General features: G+C 57.0%; 2 protein-coding genes across 9 annotated transcripts in view; both read left to right on the plus strand.

Moving 5' to 3' along the window:
• The window catches only part of WDR90 (WD repeat domain 90), a 31,354-nt gene extending 23,791 nt beyond the window's left edge, over positions 1–7,563 (plus strand). For 6 of the 7 annotated variants that reach the window (XM_085075128.1, XM_085075125.1, XM_085075127.1 and 3 more), the window contains 11 exons: positions 26–216; positions 458–626; positions 1,084–1,195; positions 1,990–2,161; positions 2,770–2,892; positions 2,979–3,165; positions 3,626–3,756; positions 4,660–4,803; positions 5,886–6,008; positions 6,399–6,483; positions 7,191–7,563. In XM_085075128.1, coding sequence (XP_084931254.1) covers positions 26–216; positions 458–626; positions 1,084–1,195; positions 1,990–2,161; positions 2,770–2,892; positions 2,979–3,165; positions 3,626–3,756; positions 4,660–4,803; positions 5,886–6,008; positions 6,399–6,483; positions 7,191–7,348 — 1,595 coding nt within the window. In that variant the 3' untranslated portion in view covers positions 7,349–7,563. The remainder of the gene's footprint in view (positions 1–25; positions 217–457; positions 627–1,083; positions 1,196–1,989; positions 2,162–2,769; positions 2,893–2,978; positions 3,166–3,625; positions 3,757–4,659; positions 4,804–5,885; positions 6,009–6,398; positions 6,484–7,190) is intronic. The other variant, XM_085075126.1, reaches the window with a different exon arrangement.
• Positions 7,564–7,585: 22 nt separating this feature from the next.
• Positions 7,586–20,883, plus strand: RHOT2 (ras homolog family member T2). 2 transcript variants are annotated; one of them, XM_085075132.1, is made up of 19 exons: positions 7,586–7,718; positions 7,966–8,024; positions 8,960–9,041; positions 9,127–9,170; positions 10,291–10,344; positions 10,709–10,761; positions 11,432–11,540; positions 11,975–12,076; positions 12,674–12,772; positions 13,168–13,276; positions 13,541–13,661; positions 14,688–14,772; positions 15,899–16,044; positions 16,126–16,226; positions 16,299–16,429; positions 16,860–16,940; positions 17,125–17,247; positions 17,390–17,592; positions 19,157–20,883. In XM_085075132.1, exons 1-19 carry the CDS (start codon positions 7,682–7,684, stop codon positions 19,272–19,274), a joined length of 1,857 nt encoding a protein of 618 aa, XP_084931258.1. In that variant the 5' UTR covers positions 7,586–7,681; the 3' UTR covers positions 19,275–20,883. The 2 variants fall into 2 exon arrangements, with proteins under 2 accessions (XP_084931258.1, XP_084931259.1); XM_085075133.1 differs by having other exon boundaries at positions 7,647–7,718; positions 7,971–8,024.
• The last annotated feature ends 386 nt before the right edge of the window (positions 20,884–21,269 follow it).

Consider the following 21,269-nt stretch of genomic DNA (forward strand, 5'->3'; position numbering starts at 1 on the left):
TTCCTGTGTTTCCCATTCTCCTTAGGGGACTACAGTGACCAGACCATGGCTCTGTGGAGCACACTCACCTATGAGCTCATGCTGTCCACTCGTGTCTCAGGGCCTCTCCACGACGTGGCTTTTAGCCCAGTCTCTCCCCAGGTCCTGGCCTGCGTGGGGAGAGAAGCTGTGCTGTTCTGGCTGTTGGAGCAGCAGGGAGCTGCTGTCAGACTCAAGGTAAACCTCTCTTTTACCTTTTAAAATTTATTTTCAGCATCTCTGACTTACTTTTTCAAGCCCCTGGTGAGGGCTCTGTGAGATTTCTCATAGTGAGATGATATTGGCTGTCCATGAGTGGCTTTTGGTTGTATTTGAGGCATTAACTGCAGGAATTGAGGGGAAGAGGAGGGTTTTATTTTCCTGATGCATTTAAGCACCTTCGTTCTCTTTGACTTTCCTGGTTTTTGTGCTCTGACAGGTTCATCGAGCCCCTGCCCCGGATGTGCTGGGGCTGGTGGAGCTGACATCTCTCTGTTACGGTGCCAACACTCTCCTTTACAGTGGGACCAACTCAGGCCAGATCTGTGTGTGGGACACAGAGACCAATTCCTGCTTCATGACATGGGAGGCTGATGAGGGCGAGATCGGTGTGTGCAGTGTCAGGGAACTTGTTGGGAAAGAAGCCATGAGCTTGAAGATTTCCCATTTCAGCTGAACTCAAAAACCAGTTTGCTGTGTTGGATGTAAGATGCATGGGGTGGCAGCAGATCTGGCTTTCCTCAGGGTCCTGGGTTTCTAGGGGTTCATTGAATCATAGAACCATGAAGGTTGGAAAGATCTTCAAGGTCTTTAAGATCATGAGATCCAACCACTAAGCAAGCACTGCCAGGTCTACCATTAAACATGTCCCTGAGCACCACATCCACATGGTTTTAGAACACTTTCAGGGATGGCAACTCCACCGCTGCCCTGGGCAGACCTCTGATCTGTAAAAGCAGAGTTGGGCTGTAGAACCTCCCATTTTCCTGCCCAAATGGCTGTCAGGAGCACTCTTGGGGTGATGTCTGGGAGCAGCAGACACTGACAGGTGCCCTTCACTCTTAGGTGTGCTGGTGTGTCGGCACAACCGGCTGGTGAGCGGCAGCAACACGAAGCGTATCCGCCTGTGGTCTGTGGCCACCGTGCAGGAGCTGAGGCTGAAAGGGCCTGATGCCAGGTAGGAGCTCGTGGCCCCTCACCTGGCAGCCCCCAGGACCTCTCTGAGAGGTGGGTTTTCACAGACAGACACCACGTGCAACCACTCTGCTTGTCTGGATCTTTTGACTGAATTTTTGCCACAGGTCGCTGAACCCTCTTAATAGTGGAAGTGGGTGTTTATCTTGCCTGAAGTTTGTGTCAGTGGTTTGTAAGAATTCCTTTAGGACAATTAGGGAAAATACATTAACTTTGTTTCTTCTCTTCTGCTATTGCATCCCCTATTTTCTTTCTTTCCTGCAAAAAAATGGTTGAAGTGCAAATTGCAGAATCATGGAATGCTTTAGGTGGGAAGGAACCTTCATGATCATCCCATTCCAACCCTCCCTGCCATGGGGACACCTTCCACTGTCCCAGGTTGCTCCATGCCCTGTCCAACCTGGCCTTGGATACTTCCAGGGCTGGGGCAGCCACAGCTTCTGTGCTGTGGCAATCTGTGCCAGGGCTTCCCCACCCTCACAGAGAACAATTCCTTCCCAATATCCCATCTATCCCTGCCCTCTGGCAGTATGAAGCCATTCCCCCCTGTCCTGTCCCTCCAGGTCCTTGTCCTGTCCCTCTCCAGCTCTCCTGGAGCCCCTTTAGGCACTGGAAGGGCTCTAAGGTCTCCTCAGGTGAACACCCCCAGCTCTCCCACTCACTGTTCCATGGACAGGAGCCCCTCATCGAGCTGGATTCACTAGAAAGTTGGATTTAAAGCAGGTAGAGTGGTTGTTCCAACATCTGAGCCTGTCCTCCCACCCTGACTTCCTGCAGGTCAGGCTCAGTCCTGCTGGAACACGAGATCACCCTGGATGGGACAATTGTGAGTGCAGCCTTTGATGACTCCCTGGAAATGGGAATTGTGGGCACCACGACAGGGACCCTGTGGTACATCAACTGGGTGGAGAGCACCAGCATCCGACTCATCAGTGGCCACAAGAACAAGGTCAGAGCAGCTGGGCTGCCTTTGAATTTTGCCGTTGCTTCAGGGTATCTTTATGCTACAGGAAAAAGGGTTTAAATGGTAGGAGAGAAGGTATTTTACATCCACCTCTGCTGCACAGTGCCTGGCCCTTCCTTTGGGGTTAGGTTTACTGTGCACCTTGCCTGGCCCTACTTTTGGGGTTAGGTTTACTGTTTTCCATGATTGGTAAGGTTGAAAAAGACCTTTAAGATCATCAAGTCCAATGGCCAACCCAGCACCACCATGTTCATCATTAAACCATGCCCCAGGTGCCACATCCACACGTTTTTTGAGCACTCCTGGGGATGGTGACTCCATCACTGCTCCGGGAAGCCTGTGGCAGGGATTGACAACCCTTTCTGTGAAGAAATTCTTCCTAATACCCAATCTAAACCTTGCCTGGTGCAACTTGAAGCCGTTTCCTCTCATCTTGTTAGCCCAAAACCAAAGCACTGCACCTTCCTTTATGTTCCATCTTGTCTGGTGTCTTCCACGAGGAGAGTCCTGGGGGATGAGGGGGCAGAGGGCCTGCTATGCTCTGGGCTGTGGCACCTGCAGAACCCCTGTTCTCCACCTTTTTCCTTGAGCAGGTGACCGAGGTGTGCTTCAGTCCTGATGAGACTCACTGTGCCACCTGTGGGGAGGATGGCAGTGTGAGGATCTGGGCTCTGGGCAGCACCGAGCTGGTGGTGCAGTTCCAGGTGCTCAACCAGGTAAGTGTTTGTGGCACATCAATCCCTTCCTTATGGCACAGGGAAGTGTCCCCAGTGTCACCAGATCTCTGCTGATTTCCTTGCAGAGCTGCCAATGCCTGGCCTGGAAGCCTCGTCCCGTCGGGGTGTGGCCTTGTCCCACTGAGACCCAGCACGTGGTGGCAGGGTACAGTGATGGCACTGTCCGTGTGTTCAGCATTTCCAGGACAGAGATGGAGCTGAAAATGCACCCCCATGCTGCTGCACTGACAGCAGTCACCTACTCCACCGATGGTGAGGCTGCCTGAGGTGACACTGGGGACATGTGGCCTCAGGGAACATGGCTTCATGCTGCCTGGGTTATCCTGATCTCCAGCTGCTCTGTGTCCTGGCTGCCTGCCCAAAACCCTGGGGCCAGGGAGAGCCACAGAACTTGTGTCAGTGAGCTCTGGTGGCTCTGGTGCCAGCTGAGCACGTGGTGGGTGGGACACGGGAGGTGCATTGGCTCTGGGATAGCCTAGGGGTTTGGGTACAACAAACACTTTTGTGTTATGATCTACTGTGGTTCATCTTCAGTGTGGAGGTTTAATGTGTGTCTCTGAGACATCTTATCATACCCAGCCCTTGACTGGGATGTTCCCAGCCTTTCACAGGGTTTCAGGTCACTGGTATCCCATAATCTTGGACTTTTCTTCTCTGGCCTTTTTCTCCTCCTACAAGAAGTGTCCCATTCTTTTCTCTCCTCTGCCAACAGGGGAAATGATCTTATCGGGGGGCAAGGATGGGATAGTGGCTGTCAGCAGCCCTCGCACTGGAATGACCATCCATGTCCTGGCTGACCACAAAGGCTCCCCCATCACTGTTCTCCAGTGCACCAGGAAGCAGGTGAGACCTCAGGAGGGGGTGGGGTCCCCATGTATCACTGCACAGCTCTGGGAAGCAGCATGGTCAGCAAGTTTGCTTTTCTTCTTTGGAAATCTTCCTTCATCCCCTCCAGCAATTTCTGACTAGTTTTTTCAGGGATATATATTTAGTGGAGTGAAGCTGCACATATTTCAGGTGCAGCCTGTGCCTGCAGGGGGACCTTTGGTAGCAGTAGGTGTGACATGAGCCTGTGCCACAGGAGAGCAGCACCCCTCAGGAGCAACTCAGGCCGTAAGCTTTCAGCTGCTGTGCCCCCCAAAAAAGGCTCCTCAGCAGCCTGTACCCTTCCTCTGTGGAGCTGGGAAGATTTGGATGTGCAGCAGTGGGATGGTTTGAGCACCTCCTTTGTCCTCCTCTTCATGGAGAGGTTTCTTCTTTGCACAGCAGAAATGGGGATAATTTTCCCTAAGCTCTCAGGCTTTAAAGTTATCCACACTGCAAGGCTATGTTCCCTGGTAATTTGAGACTGAGGAGGTCCTCCTTGGTTTTAGGTGAAGGACGTTGTTAGGGGACACATGGTATTGGAAACAACTCCCCTAGGAGATGTGCAGATTACAGGGTGTCCCAGGGAAGAGAACTGGGTCAGACCAGGGTTTGGGTTGGAAGAGACCTTAAAAATCATCCACTTCCACCCTCTGCCATGAGTAGGGACACATTCCACTATGCCAGGTTGCTCCAAGCCCCATCCAGGCTGGCTTTGGACACTTCCAAGGATCCAGGGGCAGCCACAAACAGGTTAATCCTGGCTTTGATCCCCTAAACATAAGTCACACAATCCCACGAGCTCGTGTTGCACTCTTTACTGTCCCCTTCCTTCAAAGCCTCTGTGCCCCAGAGTGACAGGGTTGTGTTTCTGCTCCACAGTACCACGATTTCGGGGTGGAAGGAGGGGAGCTCTGGCTGGCCACCAGCTCTGACCGCCGGGTCAGCGTCTGGGCCTCCGACTGGCTCCAGGACAAGTGTGAGCTCCTCGACTGGCTCAGCTTCCCAGCTCCTGCTGGCCCTGAGGTGAGCATGGCACCTGCCAGGCCCTGCCTGCTCCTAGTATGAGGCTGGACACGAGCAGAGATGAAGGAGGGATGCACAGGGCTCTGAGAGAGAGAGAGAGTGCTTGCTTAGGAAAGGCCTCTCTGTTAGTTCTCCTCACAGAGTATGTTGTCAATGCAACTTCTTGGGTGTGGAAATGAATTGTAGCGGTGCCGGACTGCCCTGGAGTACTGACTTTTAAGCATGAGGAGCCCTAAACTGCACCTGCAAAGAGCTGACAGCCCTGTGCCAGCAAAGCAGAGCCCAGGCAGCCATGAGCGCGGTGTGCAGGAGGGAGAGCTAATTATGAGCGTGCTGCTAATTCTGACAGTCCCTAGGAGCATGAATATTCTGAGCCAGGAGCACAGTGACGGCTTCCCAGAGCCAAGTACTCAGCCCTGTGTGTCCCTGCTGCTTGGCAGAAGCCTCTGGCTCCAGCCCAGGGGTGAGGTTTGGGCAGCAGCACACCTGCTAGAAAAGCAAGAAGGATCTGTGTTGGAGAGGATGGAGATTGTCCCTCATATAGGTGACACTGGCAGGCAGAAGGAACAGGGTGTTTCTGGGGGGCAAGAGGCAGTGCCTCAGCCTGGGCCCATACAGCAACTGGGTTCTGTCAATATTTATTCTATTTATTTCCAAAAAGATGGATTTCCTCTGGAAGGAAGCTCACTACAGCTCTCTGCACAGTGAGATGCTTGATCTTACATCCAAGATACTCAAGATCTGCCTTCTGGGCCTTGTTTTCTTGTGTTAAACTGATCCATAACCCAATCCCACCTGCTGCCCATGCAGCAATAATACCTCAGTGAGAATTCAACCTCTGGGACTCTCATATGACCTGTTCCTACAACACTGAACAGTTTGCTTCAGATGTCCAGGGCAGGGTGTGGTTGCTCCTTCCTTTCCATGAGCACATCTGAGATGAGAATGCAAGAGGGAGAAAACAGCTTCCATCATCCTAATTTCCCACTGCTCAAATGCTCACAGCCCTGATGTCCCTCTGTGTTTTCCTTTGATCTCCCATTTATTGATATAAGAGAATCCAGAAATTTGTTTTCCCTCAGCAGGGTCTCGACAGCCTCCCACCCAGCCTAGCCGCATTCTCCCCTTGGGAACATGGTGTCCTGGTCTATGTGGGCTTTGGGATGCAGAAGGAAGCTTTGTTCTACAGCCTGAGGAAGAAACAGGTAGCTGTCACCTGCCACAGGCAGTGGGGACAGTAGGAGCCAGCAGAGCTGCCCTCTGTGTTACCCTGGGTCACAGGGTGGGGTGGGCTCAGGCAGTTGCTCAGGGAACAGATTTTCATCCTAGAAATGAAAATGGCCCAGGTAAGCAGCAGAGCCCTGCCCCTGCCTTAGGCTTCATCTGGGCAGGCAGCCATTCCCTGATCCCACTTGGAGGGGAAGGTGGCTGCTTCCAGGAGCATTATCCCTCTTCCCCATTGTCTCCTGAATGCCTGGGCAGGTTCCTGAGCTGTGCACCCTCAGCCTCCCTGTTACCTCCTTAGGCTGTGGCTGCACAGCTCTGGGCACTGCCTTCCCACTTTGAGCTGTTGTGTTTCTCTTGCTGGGCTGCAGGTGCTCAGGAAGATCTCCCTGCCAGCCTTTGCCACATCCCTCAGCCTGTCCCCAGCTGCGCCTTTCATGGCCATCGGCTTCAGTGGTGAGTGCTGGGGCTGCCTGGGCCCCTCCTTCTTCTGCCAGACAGGAAACAAGTGTCCTTATCCTTGAAACAAGAGACATGTCCTCAAGCCCTGGAAGCAACAGTCCAGGGCAAGGAGAAACTTCCAGGAGACTTCTGGGTCAGAAATGAAATTGATGACCCCAGTCCTGCTTGTCACTGGAATGACTTCCCAGGGTTATGGGCTGTCTCCATGTCTGTGGCTGTGTGAACTGCAGCCCCTGAGGCAGCAGGGACCTTCCCACAGCATGGGGACAGGCAGGTCCCTGCTCCTGGCAAGGGCACCTCACTCCTGCATCAGTTTGGATCCGCCTGTCCTGTGTCACTCAGCTCAATGACTCAACTTGCAGCTCAGCAGCGGGGAGAGAGCCTGGGGAGTGACTGGGAATGGTGCCTCTGGCAGGGAAAAGACAGGGAGGGAGTCTGGGGGTGACTGGAAACAGTGCTTCTGGCTGGGAAAAGACATGGAGAGAGTCTGGGGGTGATGGGCAGCGGTGCTTCTAGCAGGGACAAAACAGGGAGTGAGTGGCCTTGGAGGTGACTGGGAATGGTGCTCCTGGCTCGAACAAGACTGGGAGAAGGTCTGTGAGTGACAGGGCAGGGTGGTCCTGGTGGGGACAAGCCCCAGGGAGGGTGACTGGGAGCAGTCAGAGGCTCCTGGCCGGGCACTGAGCCGCTCCTCTCCCCAGACCGCCTGCTGCGGCTGCAGCCCTGCCCCACCGGGGAGCCGCAGGACTACGCCGGCCATGACGACACCGTGCACCTCTGCCGCTTCGCGCCCTCCAGCCGCCGCCTCCTCACGGCCTCGCACAGCGCCGTGTTCGTGTGGGAGCTGACGGGCGCCTGAGGCGGGCGGGCTCTGCACCAGCGGCGCTCCTCAGCAGGCCCGGCCCGGCTCCAGCCCCAGCCAGGCCCGAACCACCGCCCCAAGGCTGCAGGGCCGGCGGCGGCGGCTGGCCCGCCTGCGGCCCCGCCCGGCCCCGGGATGTGTTTCACGGCCCCGTTCGCCGTTTGTTGTCGTTAAATGGGGTTTTTTTCCGTTAATAAACCGTCGAAAAACGACCCCGGAGGTCTCTGTGTGCTTCTCCGCTAGGGGGTGCTACGCTGCCCCGCGCCGCTCTGCGCCGCCGCTCGGTGGTGCAGCCGGAAGTGGGGGGGCCGGGAAGGCGGCGGCGCCGCCATGAAACGGGACGTGCGGATCCTCCTGCTCGGGGAGGGTGAGGGGGCGCGGGGGTCCCGGGGGAGAGGGTTCTCCTGCAGGGGAGGGGCGAGGGCAGGCGGGGGACCCGGGGCTCCTCCCGTCACTGGCAGGGCCAGGGGAGCGACCGGACCTGCCCGTGGCCCCGGGCCCCGGGGGTGTCATTGTCAGCAGCCCCGGCTCCGAATATGGCTCTCACCTGCCGCTGTCCCCCTCAAGCTCTGCCGTGCCGGTGCCAATGTCGACGTCCTCCCTTTCTTTCCTAGCCCAGGTGGGGAAGACGTCCCTGATCATGGCTCTGGTGGGAGAGGAGTTTCCTGAAGAGGTGAGTGGGGAGGGGACTCGCACACCCCCACCCCGGAACCCTCAGTGGGTGGGACAGCTCTGTCCCCAGTGTCCCCGGCTGGAGATGGGGGTGTCTGGGAGGTGCTCAGTTCCTGGGGCTGTGACAGCCACGGGGCTGGTTCAGGTGAGCTCAGCGAGGACCACACGGAGCTCCAGCTGAGGTGGTGTTTTCCTCAGTTTGTGCTCTGATCCCGAGTTGGGTGCTGATCCTGACGTCCTGCTCTCTCTACCCTGAGGAGGATGTTGGTGCCTCCCAGGGCCCCCCTTGCTGCTGCTGGGCGCCTCTGTCATGTCCACCAGTACAGCATGGCTGGCACTGCCACAGAGCCCTTGGAAGGGGCCAGGCCACATTCCCTGCCCTCTGTACCCTGTGGAGACGGGATTGGTGTTCTGAGCCAGCCCAGCTATGAGCAGCAGCATCCTGTGCCTGTGCCCCTTGGCAGCTTGCTGTCCCAGCACTGTTTGGATAGGGAAACGGGATCAGTCTGTCTGGGCACATTTTCCCTGTGCTGTCAGATGTCTTCTCCTGCTGCCCACAAGCAGCTGATGCTCTCCGTGGTGTTGTGCTGGGCAGTTTCAGCTGACGGTTTTGACAGCCCTGTGTCCCTTTCCCTGCTCCCATCCCAGCCCAGACAATCAGCTCAGCGCTGCTCCCAGAGGAGCCCATGGAGTGCCCAGGGCTTATCTCCAGCGGGATCAGGAGCTGCCTGTGAGGGAGGCAGGTGAAAGTTTCACCTCCAGGACATTGCCTGTGCAAGCGTTGGGGTGCAGGGGTCTGCTGCAGGCTGGAGGGCAAAGAGCAATCCATGATCTTGAGCTCATCCCACCCTATCAGTGGCCATGTTGGGATCTGAAGTCCCTTGTCACCCGTCCTCCTGGCTGCCTGTGGCTGGATGGTGTGTGCTGGCTTTGCAGGTGCCCCCCCGGGCGGAGGAGATCACAATCCCAGCTGATGTCACCCCTGAGAAGGTCCCCACGCACATAGTGGACTACTCCGGTAGGGCCCCATCCTGCCTGGCTGTGGGGATTGGGAAGGGGTGCCCCTGCCTGGGCAGGTGGTGACAGCTCCATTCCTGTTCCAGAGTCGGAGCAGACGGAGGAGGAGCTGCAGGAGGAGATCGCCAAGGTGAGCAGGGCTGGTCAGGGTGGGGACAGGAGACTGCAGTCCCTGAGGGATGTGTGGCTGGTCCCCTCCCTGTTAGCCACCCAGAGAGGCACAGGCAGTTGGTTATCCACGGATTAATGCTCTTGGTTTGTTTAGAGGCTTGTTTAATCCTGCTCTGTCTTGTAAGCTGTTGTGTGTGGCTTGTCCAAGCCCTCCGGGGAGCCTCCAGAAGGAGAGCAGTGGGGGGCAGCGGGAGGCTGCAGAGGCTGTGGAGCAGATGATGTGCTCTCAGCCTCGGGATGTTCCCCATAGACTCAGAAGAGGGAGAAGCAGTTGCTGGGTTTGGGCAAGACCCCTGCTCCCTGCATTAGATCCCTGTGGCTGCCTGATGAAGCAGTGGCACTGAGGAGTTAATTTGGGAGCTGGAGCCCCTGGCGAGCGCTGGGCAGAGGGGGATGAGGAAGCCCTCGAAGCAGCCATGGAGGAATAATTAAGTTGACTGGCTGGGGTGGACCCAGCTGCTCTTTGCCCTGGGATTAGCCTTGACTCTACAGACACGAGGACCTTTTAATTACAGATAATAAAACCGTCTCTCTCACGTGAGCAAAGCTATTTAATCTCCCAACCCCGGTGGCTAACGGCTGAGGAGGTGGGCACGGGGGTCCTGCTCCCTCCGCCCAGACAGCAGGAGTACACAGAGGCTTTAAATGGCTCCAGGAAATCCTGCCTAAACCCTTGTGTGTCCTCAGGATTAGCATTAAACTCTCTCCTGAAAGGACCAGTGATCCCTCCTGTCTGCTTCCGATAAAGCCTCAGCTCTGTCTGCGCGGGGTCGGGAGGGGAGGAGGGCAGGGACACACTTGGTGTGGGAGGGGGATCTGGGCTGGCTGGGGGATCTGAGCAGCTCCTGAGGTAGAGGGCTATTCCCAGCAGCTCCAGAGGCAGAGGGGCTGCTCCTAGCAGCTCGTGGGCTCATGCTGAGGGTGGCCCAGTCAGGGTCTGTGTACGTGTCTACACTCACGTGCGCTCGGCCGCTGCATTTCCCTGGCAGCTCAGCCAGCATTCCCTGCTGCCATGGCATCCCCTGCTCCCATGAGGGTGTCAGGGACTGCTTCCCCACCTCCTCCCGCTTCTCTTGCAGGCCAACGTGGTCTGCGTGGTGTACGATGTCACCAAGGAGGCCACAATCGAGAAGGTAACGTGTCCCCACCGCAGCCCCGCTCCGGCAGCAGGGCCAGAGAGGCTCCCAGTGCTGGGATTTCCGTGCTGCCCTGGCATGGTGTGGGCATGTACTGATGGCCCCCAGCCCTGTGTTGGATTCTGGGTCTTAGACCCCTGCAAGAAGAGGCTGGGCACTGCCCAAGCTTGGTCCCTCACAACGGGACAGCAGGCTTGTTGCATCCTGGTGCTGGCATCCAGCATCCCTGGGCCTGCTCTGCCTGCTGGTGTGAGGGAATGCGGGGGAGCAGATGGCTGCAGGGCACTGTTCTGCCTGCCTAGGAGCTGCCTCTCCCTCCCCAGGCTGTGCTGACAGCCCTTTCCCTCTGCTCACCTTGCAGATTCGCACAAAGTGGATCCCCATGGTGAATGGAGGCCTCGAAAAGGGATCCAGGTACTGTGTGGAGTTTGATCTGTGGGTGCAGAATTGGGAGATTCTGAGGGTTGAGGGGTGCCCATCACCCCTCACATCCTTCTGAGGGTACTGAGAGCAAACCAGCTTTGTGGTTTGATCCAGGCCAGGTTGGACAGGGCTTGGAGCCCTAGTCTAATGGAAGGTGCCCCTGCCCATGGTGGGGGTGGGATGAGATCAACTTTGAGGCCCCTCCCAACCCAAACTATTCCAAGTTTGTGGTTTGTGGCCAGATAGCTTAGACCAGAAGAAGGGGACTTTTGTCCCTCAGAGATCCATTTGAGGCAGGGAGCCACTGGAGAGGGATCCTTCTCCCCCTCTGATCTCTTCTCAGCCAGACAGGGAGAGGAGGCTGCCAGGGGAATCTGGGAGCACAGGAGCTGCAGTGTGTGTTGTGGATCACTTGGGCAGAAGGCTGCTGTGGTGGATTAAAGGCTCCTGAACATATTGTTGCTGGGTGAAAGCATAAGCAGGATCAGGCAGTCTGTTTCTCCAGATGGATACTCCCGGCTGTGGGAGGCAGGAAAGCTGCTCTGGACCTTGCAGAGGAGGGTTGGGGGGCTTCCCAGCCTGCCCATGGGAGCACCAATGGCTGGGACAGTGCTGGCACCAAGACTGGGATGGCCTCACTTGTGCTCTGTGTCTTTCCTAGAATCCCCATTATTTTAGTGGGAAACAAGTCTGACCTGCAGATGGGAAGCTCCATGGAGGTCATCCTGCCCATCATGAACCAGTTCTCGGAGATTGAGACCTGCGTGGAGGTGAGGGAGCTGGAGGGGGTGTGCAGAGCCTCCCTGAGGGGTTGGATTGCTGGTCTGGTGGGACTCAGGGAGCCATTTGTGGAGAGCTGCCCTGATGATGTTGCTCTGCACAAGTCCCCACACCCAGGGCTTGAGAGCCTGGGCTTTGGGCTTTCTGTCCTTTGCCCCTTGCAGGGAACAGCTTTCAGTGTCTGACCTCTGGGGCTCTATAGCTGGAACTGATGTTGGAGCTCCATGCAGGCCCTGTTGGCTCAGGGACTGTGGAATGGGCACAGCAAAGCCAGAGCAAAACCCAGGAGTTTTTTCCCCTTTGATTTTTCCTCATGGTGGACAAATATTGGTCTGTGCTTTGATGCACAGCTAGTCTGGCTCAGGGAGCTTGTGTCATACTCCTGCCCTTTTCATCAGGGCTGTCTCTTCCTTTGAATCCCCAGTGCTCTGCCAAGAACCTCAAGAACATCTCTGAGCTCTTCTACTATGCTCAGAAAGCTGTGCTGCACCCCACTGCCCCACTCTACGACCCAGAGGAGAAGCAGGTAGGCTCTTGAAGGAGTCTCCTTCCCATCACAGTGCTCTGGACTGGAGCTTTTGGAAGGAAAGTGGAGGGTTTGGGCTGGCACAGGCAGGCCAGGGGGACAGTGCTCATCTCCTGTGCTCAGTACAGCCAGCTGAGCAGAGACCTGCAAGGACCTGGGTGTATTGGGGCAGAAGCCCTCCTGCTCTAAGCTGTGTGTTAGTTGTGGTGGGAAGGATCTGACAGAAAAGTTCCCCATGAGTTGGCCTCTCTGACTGTAGATTGGATATTAGGAAAAATTGCTTCATGGAAAGGATGGTCAGGCACTGGAATGAGTGGAATGGTGGAGTCACCATTCCTGGAAGGATTTAAAAACTGTATGGATTTGACTCTTGGGGACTTGGGTTAGTTGTGGCCTTGGCAGTGCTGGGGGAACATTTGGATTCAATGATCTTGGAGGACTTTTCCAGCCTTAATCATTCGATGATTCCCACCTCCAAGGTGGCTGTGGTACTGGCCTAGCAGTGCAGGAAGGGAACCCTCTGGGTGTGGGGCTGCAGGAGGAAGAGCCAGGCTGTGGCTGGTTCCCTGTGATTGTCACCATGGCTGGTCCTTGCAGCTCAAACCTGCCTGTGCACGAGCACTGACCCGGATCTTCAACCTCTCGGACCAGGACAACAACCAGATCCTTAGTGATGATGAACTCAACTACTTCCAGGTAGGGTGGCTGTAGAACTGAGGTGTTCCCCAATGCCTGGGGCTCCCCTTCCAGCAGGGAAGCTGCCCCTCTCCTGACACAGCTGTACGTTCAGTACTTGTGTGGCACAGCAGTGTAGGGTGCATCTCTGAGCATGTGGGCTTCTATCTTCCTGAGCTTGGCTGAGTTTGCTCTGCCATGGGAAGACCAGGAGGCTCTGGAGATGCTGAGAGTCTTAAATGATTGGGATGATGAAGAACAGGGGTTTGGTCAAGGCCTAAGGCAGAATTCTTGAGCTGGGTGGATTTTCCCTCCCCAAAACCCCATCCCTTGCCAGGGGAGAGGGAACCTGGTGAAACAGAGTTGTGCTCTCTGAGTGCTTTGCTGACAATGGCCTTCATTCTCTTGGGAGGCAGAAGTCCTGTTTTGGAAACCCCCTGGCTCCACAGGCTCTGGAGGATGTGAAGATGGTTGTGTGGAAGAACACAACAGATGGGGTGCAGGACAATGGCCTGACACTGAATGGTAATGGCATGAGGGCTCCCTGCTCCTTCCCAAGGGGTGAGGGGAGCCTTCTCCTTCAGCACATCCCAAGGGGCCCTGTCCTTGGCCTGAGCCTCCTGGCTCTCATTCCAAGCCTAATTAGTCCCTCATTAAAACAAGCCTGCTGGGGCTATGAGATCTCCTTATCCCAGCAGCCTGTTTTCCCAGGGAAAGCATGGCTCTGAGGAGTGGATCCCTGAGCCTGAATTGACTCCACTGTGGCTGAGCCCCTGATCTCTCCTGCAGGCTTCCTCTTCCTCAACACGCTCTTCATCCAGAGGGGCCGGCATGAGACCACCTGGACCATCCTGCGCCGCTTCGGCTACGATGATGAGCTGGAGCTGACAGATGACTATCTGTACCCACAGTGCGTGTCCAGGGCTGGGCAGGGGGTCACATTCCTGTGGTGCATGGCTCAGGATTCCCAGCACTTTGGCTGAATCCTTCCTGCACCCCGGAGCAGCTGTGGGCCCATAGGTCAGGGTCAGGTTCAGTCCTCGCCTTCCCCTCAGGCAGGACTGACACGTGGGGCTGGGGACAAGTACAGTAGGTCTTGGGGCTGCTGATTTAGGCAGACAGGAAGGTGAGGAATGAAATCCCAGACTTCCCTTGACATCAGTAAGGAGTTCTTGGAGGCTGCTCTGTCCCTGGCTGAGCGAGGCAGAACGACTGTCGGGTGCAGTGAGCTGTCAGCACAGCCCTCGCAGCTGATTGTGCAGCTGCTGTCTCTTCTCTGCTCCCTGCCACTCTGGAGATGGGGAGCTGGCAGGAATGGAAGGGTTTGGCTTGGGAGCTGCCTCCTTGTCTTTCCAGACAGCAGGCTGCAGGGAGGTGACAGGGACATGCTGGTGGATGGCACCTTGGGGCACTGCTGTGCCCTGCTGAAGCCCTGGGTATGAGGCAGAGTGAGGGCAGCGTCTCCCTGGCTGCTTGGAATGTGCCAAGGAAAAGCCACTGTGCATCCTCAGGGGATTCTCCCCAGAATAAAGGGGCTGTGTCAAGGAATAGCCAGGCCTGGAGGCAACAGCTGACCTTGAGCAGGGAGGGAGTGGGGAGCTGTGTCCTCTGGGTGAGATGTGCTCACACACTGCCCTTCGTTCACAGCTTGAGAAGGTTCATTTGGGTCTGAACTGGAGAATAGGATATGAAAAATAAAAGGGAGATTTAGATAAAAGGGAGGTTCAGAAAAATTTCTTCACTGAAAGGGTGGTCAAGTTCTGGCACAGCTGCCCAGGGCAGTGGTGGAGTCACCATTCCTGGAGGGATTTAAAACCCTATAGATGTGGCACTTGGGGACGTGGGTCAGTGGTGGCCTTGGCAGTGTTAGAACAGTTGGATTTGATGATCATAGAGGGGGTGTTAAACCTAAATCATTCCATGATTTTCCTGACAGGTTCCGTGTGCCCTCCGGCTGTTCCACAGAGCTCAACCACTTGGGATACCAGTTCCTGCAGAGGCTCTTTGAGAAGCATGACAAGGTGGGCAGCAGTGCAGGGTCTCCAGGGAAGAGAATGCTCTGCTGGGCCTGCACACGTGGGCACAGGTGCTCCCCTGACCACCCCTCTGCACCAGGGAGCCCTCAGAGCACTGGGGAAGGGCTTTCCTCTGCCACAGCATTCCCTCTTTGGAGGCTTTGGGAGCAGGACGTGGCCCCAGCGAGCTATAGGTAGTGATGGCTTATCAAGCACATGGGGTTGTGGTCACTACCCTTGACCAAAGGTCAGTTTGGACCTTCAGGGTGTGGGTCTGAGTTGGCATCAAGCTGGTGTGGCCTCTGTAGTGCCTGGCTGCAGCAGGCAGGGAGGCAGGGGAGGGGGCAGGGAGGCAGGCAGGGAAGTGGGCACAGCTGCTGGCCAGCAGCCATGGACCAAGCACCAGCATCTGCCAGCCTGATGGAGGGCTGCCAGGCTGGAGAGAGAGAAAGCAACACATTTGTGCCAAACTCAGGCTCTTGGAGAGTGGGAGAAGGGGATGTATTGGATCTGAATGCACCTGCTTGGACTGGTAATTCAGCTGTTGATGTGCATCTGGGGTATAGCAGTTCTGTGGCCACAGGGAATGGCTCAGGAATGGCGGCACAGAGTGCACACATGTCCCTGTGTGCCCAGGCTAGCTCTGTGGCCGTGGGCAGTGGCAGAACTGAAGAGATGCACACCCACATGTGCCCAGGTGCCAGCAGATCCCCTTCAGCACAGCAGCCTGAGGGTCCTGCGTTTGCCTGTGGTTGGCTGGTGGCCCTGTGGCCACACACAGATCTTGGGCTAGTTACTGCAGTGTGGAAGGCCAAGCTGGACTGGTGGAGGCTGCTGTTGGACAGCTGGCTCCAGGAGTGCCAGGGACAGCAGCTCAGGGCTGTGGGGTGGGCGTGGACAGACCATGCCTGCTTGTTGCTGCAGTCCCAGAGCATGCTGGCTGTTGTGCACTGCTGGCAGTCCCTGGGGCACAGGCTCTGAGTGCCTGCCCAGCTCCGGCCTCGCTGCGATCGATTCCTGCCATTGACAGCATCTCTGTGACGTTCCACAGCATGGAGGTGGCCGTGTGGCAGGGACCCCTCTGGGCACGGCTGGGCCCTGCCTCCCCTGCTGAGTGCCCATGTTTTGGCAGGACCAGGACGGAGCCCTGTCGCACACAGAGCTGCAGAACTTCTTCAGCGTGTTCCCCTGCGTGCCCTGGGGCCCCGAGCTCTACAACACGGTATGCACCACTGATAAAGGCCTGCTTTCCCTGCATGGATTCCTCTGCCAGTGGACGTAAGCTCAGTCCCTCTCCCCCACCCTTGGTCACACAACCCAGCCCTTGCTGACCCTCTGGGCACGCTGTGTCTCTCCCAGGCTCGTGGCTTATCTGGACGTACGGCACTGCCTGGAGTGCCTGGGCTACTTGGGCTACCCCATCCTGTCGGAGCAGGACTCCCAGACCCAAGCCCTCACAGGTACAGCCATGACCTCCCCTTCTGTCACAGCTCTGGTCCCTCCTGTCTCTCACCCACCCTCTCTCCTGCCAGTGACCCGGGAGAAGAGGATTGACCTGGAGAAAGGGCAGACGCAGAGGAACGTGTTCCTGTGCAAGGTGCTGGGAGCGCGGGGCGCAGGCAAGTCTGCCTTCCTGCAGGCCTTCCTCGGCAGGAGCCTGGCGGTGAGTGGCTGCTCCCTGTCTGGCCACGCTCCCAGGGCGGAGCAGGAGGCACAGCCGGAGGTCCTGGAGCATCTGTCCCATGATGGCACCTCCCTGCCCATGGCCAGGATCCCCCTGTGTGATGCTCTCCCTGCCCATGCTTCACACGTGCTCTGTGCTGGTGGCTTTGGTGTCCTTAGTCCTGGCTACGGCGCTGGGCCTGCTCCCTCTGCTTGTCCCAAGGGCCCAGAGGAGCTGTGCCTTTCCCCAGTCTGACCAGTGATGCTGACTTCCCCTGCCTGTTAGGAACAGCCCCATATCTTATTACAGGCCCTGGCTGCCCTTCAGGTGGCTGTCAGGCCACAGGGGTTCAGGGTGGTGTGAAATGCTGTCCCTCCCCCAGCACTGCACATGTCTCCACTGCCTGAGACCATGTTTTCCTTGGTGACAGGCCCAGAGGGAGAACCCAGGACAGCCATCCCTCTACGCCATCAACACAGTGCAGGTCAATGGCCAAGAGAAGTACCTCATAGTAAGTGTGGGAGAGCAGGGAATTGTGCCGTGTCTGGCTCTCAGCAGGGTTGGGCTGTGTCCCCATACCCTGGCACACGGAGCTGGGCTGTGCCTGCGGTTGTGCTGGCACAGTCCATGTGCTGGTGTGACCAGCTGCTCCCCTGGGACACTGCTGTGCCACACATCTGTCCCCTCTGCTCCAGCTGTACGAGGTCAGCGCTGACACAACGTTCACCAAGCCATCGGACACAGCCTGCGACGTTGCCTGCTTCATCTACAACCTGAGCGACCCCAAATCCTTCAGCTACTGTGCCACCATCTATAAGGTAGCTGGCAGGGACCCTGGGGGACTTCACAAGGGTCCTGTTTGACTTCACCGTGGGCATGGGGCCCTCAGTCTTCATGGCAGCCCAACATCTCCCAGGGGTTGGTCCTTAACCCTCGCTGGGGTTTCTCCTGTCTCCTCAGCAACACTACCTGGACAGCCAGATCCCCTGTGTCTTCGTGGCCTCCAAGACAGACCTGCCAGAAGCCAGTCAGCAGCCAGGGCTCGTCCCAGCCGAGTTCTGCTACAAGCACTGCCTCCCTCCACCCTTCCACTTTTCCTGCCACGGCCAGGGACCACCCAGCACCACTGTCTACACCAAACTGGCCACTGCTGCCACCTTCCCGTTAGTATCCTTCCCATGGAGGGGATCTGCTGGGAGCACAGGGGGCTGTGTCCCAACCCTGCCTCTGCCACATTGCTTTTGCTTTGGTTTCTCTCCAGCTTTTGGTATCATCTGGTGCTTTTGGTGTAATCAGAGCATCCAGTGACAGGACAAGGGGGGATGGCCTTAAGCTGAAGGAGGGCAGCGTTCGGTGGAATACTGGAATTGTTCCCTGTGAGGGTGGGCAGGCCCTGGCACAGGGTACCCAGAGAAGCTGTGGCTGCCCCTGGATCCCTGGCAGTGTCCAAGGCCGGGTTGGATGGGGCTTGGAGCAGCCTGGGCTAGTAGAAGGTGTCCCTTCCCATGACAGGGAGTGGAATAAAATGGACTTTAAGGTTCCGTTCTACCCAAACCGTTCTGGGATTCCGTGATCTGCTTATACAGATAATTGAAACAGAAAAGCCACTTCTTCCCCTAATTGCAGAGGGGGGAGGTTTCCTTCTGCCTCGTATGTGTGTCTCTGGCAGATTTAGTAGATGATAGATCCTGCCACAGGAGTGTTTATTTTTGAAGCCTTAGATAAAAAATGCTGAAGAGGAGTAGCCAGCTTAGTTTGCCAAGGCCCGCGGGGGGGGTGGCAGCTATTTTCTCCTGATGAGATGGATCAGCCTGAAAAAAGAGGTCAGTGAAGCGAGACCTCTGTCACACAGCCTCCTTTTGGGAAGAGCTGCACCCCAAAGGGGCTGGGAATGGGATAGCACAGCACCAGGCTGGTCACGGGAGCTGAGGGGGGATGTGGGAAGGAAGGAGGATCCCTGTGTGTGGAATTGCTCCACTCCAGGGCTGGGAAGGGTGAGCACAGCTCCAGGGGCCGAGCCCTCGTGGGGAGAACGTGTGGGAGCCTTGGAAGGCAGGATGGGATTACTAGTGAGTAGTTTTCCCTCCAGCTTCTTTTCAATAAACAACTTTATTTTTAGAGCTGACGCTTTTTTTTTTTTTTCTCCCCTCTGCAGTATTAAAATTTAAATATTCTTAATATATCTTAGGGTATGTGGTATAAATAAATAACAGCGTAATGGAGGGCTGGGGATTGGCTGTGCTCCCCCGATGTAGCGGGGAATGAATTATAGATGGAGAGAGAGAGAGGAGAGGAGCACGTTGGTGCAGGACAGCACGTGTTAGGGAAGGGAATGTGTACTCTGGGGCAGCACTGGGCTCTGTCCCTCGCTGCCCTTTGGTCCCTGTCACCGGTGTCCCCCTGGCATCCTGGCTCTTCGTGCACTTGGAGTTGGAAAGGCAGCTTAACCTAGAAAAGCAGATACCTGTCTAATTATTTAGGCGTTGGAGAGCTGTTTCCAGGGCAGGGGAGGGGACAGCCACATCCGTCCCACAGCCCTCTCTCAGCTTGATGGTGATTTCGGGTGACGGGTGCTCCACTTGCAGGGATGGGGAATCTCTCAGGGCCTCCCCTTCAGCTGGGCTGTTCCCCCAGTGCTGTGCTCACCCCTGACACCTTCCAGCCTCCCTGTGTGGGGTGGGAGTGCTGGAACTGCCACTCACTGGCTTCTCCTGTGTTTCCTTGCAGCCACCTGAACGCCGTGGAGCTGGGAGTCGCGTCCTTCTGGCTGCGGGTGGCGCTGGGGGCGGCAGTGACGGCGCTGGTGGGCTTCACCCTGTACCGGCTGCTGGCCAAGAGCAAATGAGAGCCACTCTCCACCCCATCTTCCCCGTGACACCAGCTCCCCGTCCCCAGCGGTGCCGCAGTGAGGGGCCCTGCCTCAAGCTGGTCCCTGGTAGGAAATCCTCCTTTCCCCCCAGCCTGGATTGCAGGACCAGTGAAGCACCTCTCAGCACCAGCAGGATAAATCCCTGGCACCAGCCAGCCTCACCCTGTGGCCTCTTGGCCCCCGTGGCCACAGGGCTGGCAACGCTGCCAGGAGGGCCCTGCCTCACCAGCAGCTGGAGGATCACCCTCATCTTTTATTCTGTTCAGTTTTTTTAACGCTTGTTTTTAAGCTCAAACATGAGTGTTTCAGTGTCTGTTGGACAGGGCACATCCCCTCCCCAGAGGGCTGTGCTGGTGCCCTCAATTCTGGAGGGGGCAACGCTCCCAGAGCCTCTGGGAACTCCAGCAGCAGCTGAGCTGTCAAATGAGCTCATGGCTCCAACTCCCTGGGGCTCATCTCCAGCTCCTGTCCCGGTTTCCCTCAGCCAGTGCTGGGAAAGGCAGCTGGGGAGGGAGGGCCAGGCACTTAAACCACACAGCCTCAGTGTTTTGAGGTCAGGCCTGGCCCCTCTTGCTGGGACACAGTGGCTGCTGTCCTGGGCTGAGGGGGGACAGTGATAACCAGGATCTGTCCTGAGCTCCTTTCTCTTGTTTCTACACAAAAAGCTTGTGAGTCCTGCAGCATGCCTGGCTCTGGGTCCATCTGCCCTCCTTTCCTGACCACCTGTGTCACCAGTATTCATGGCCACCAGTATTTGTAGGGCTCTGAGAGCCCTGGTAAGGACTTGGAGGGCGTTGGGTGCCCATTGTGTTCCCAGTCCTTCCCTGGCAGTGCCATCACTGAGCTGGTGCCATGCTGAGCCCCAGGGCCCATGTCCTGCTGTCCCCTATGTGGGGCCCTGTGCAGAGTGTGAGGCTCTGGGCGTTGCATCTCCTGGTACCACTGGAATCTCCTTCCTGCCCTATCCCCTGCCCACACCTCAGCTGGTGTCAGCTGCTGGGACTGAGCTAAGCACCCCTCTGGGGCCAAAGCCCCACAGTGTCCCGGTCAGCAAGTCCCAAAGAGCAAGGCCGGTGCCCAACCCCAAAGGGAGCCTGTAGCAGCCCCTGGCTGGTGCCACCAGCTTGGCCCTCCCCAGCATGCTCAGGGTCAGTCACTGTGCAGGCAGCTGTGGGGGGCAGCTCCCAGGTACCCCCTGGAGCTGTTTTTGCTGTGTTTTGTCTATTTAAATGTTTTATTGTGGCCTAGAGCCAGCGAGGGGATTGAGAAGTCGCTGGGCAGCACAAGTGTCCCTCCCAGGGACTGTCCCAGGATGGTGTCCCCATCCTGCTGTCCCGAGCGCTGGCCGGCCAGGGTGCCTGCCTGTGCCAGAGCTGCTCTGCCAGTCGGTCACCCACTCACTGTTCGCCCCTGGTCCTGGCACTGCCAGGGCCACGTCCCTCTTGTTTCATGTCCCTCTGTGCCCACCGTGGCTCTGCCAGCCAGGCCCCTGCCTGGTGTTTTCCTGTTCCATGTCTGCCGGAGTGGTGGCGTTTTAGGTTTGTTCTCTACAGCAAAATAAATTTTTACACACCTTGTGCTTGCACACCATGTCCTGTGTCACCTGGGGCGCAGTGTCCTTGTCCCTGCCCGGGCTGCTCCGAGCCTGGGGCCTCCGTGGGCTGTGATGGAGCAGGGACACCCCGAGGGCCTGGACTGCCCTGTTGGAGGGCACTTGCAGGGATTTAGGGCAGGAGCTGAAGCCTGGTGTCGTGGGACAAGGCTTGGGGCTGGCCAGGGCTACTTGATCCTTGGGGACACAGATCCCTGTGCAACAGGTGCCAGCTAGTGGGGAAAGACAGTTAAGGATTCCATGGTTCTCTGCCTGGGATCCATGGGAAGCAGGAGGCTTTGGCTGCCCCGAGAGCCGTGGATCTCTGTGCCTATTGCCATGTGGCGTTCGGGGCTCCCCACTTCCCTACAGCCACTTCC

This window comes from Lichenostomus cassidix, chromosome 14, assembly GCF_008360975.1.
Source record: "Lichenostomus cassidix isolate B80296 chromosome 14, HeHo_3.0, whole genome shotgun sequence".
Taxonomy (NCBI): domain Eukaryota; kingdom Metazoa; phylum Chordata; class Aves; order Passeriformes; family Meliphagidae; genus Lichenostomus; species Lichenostomus cassidix.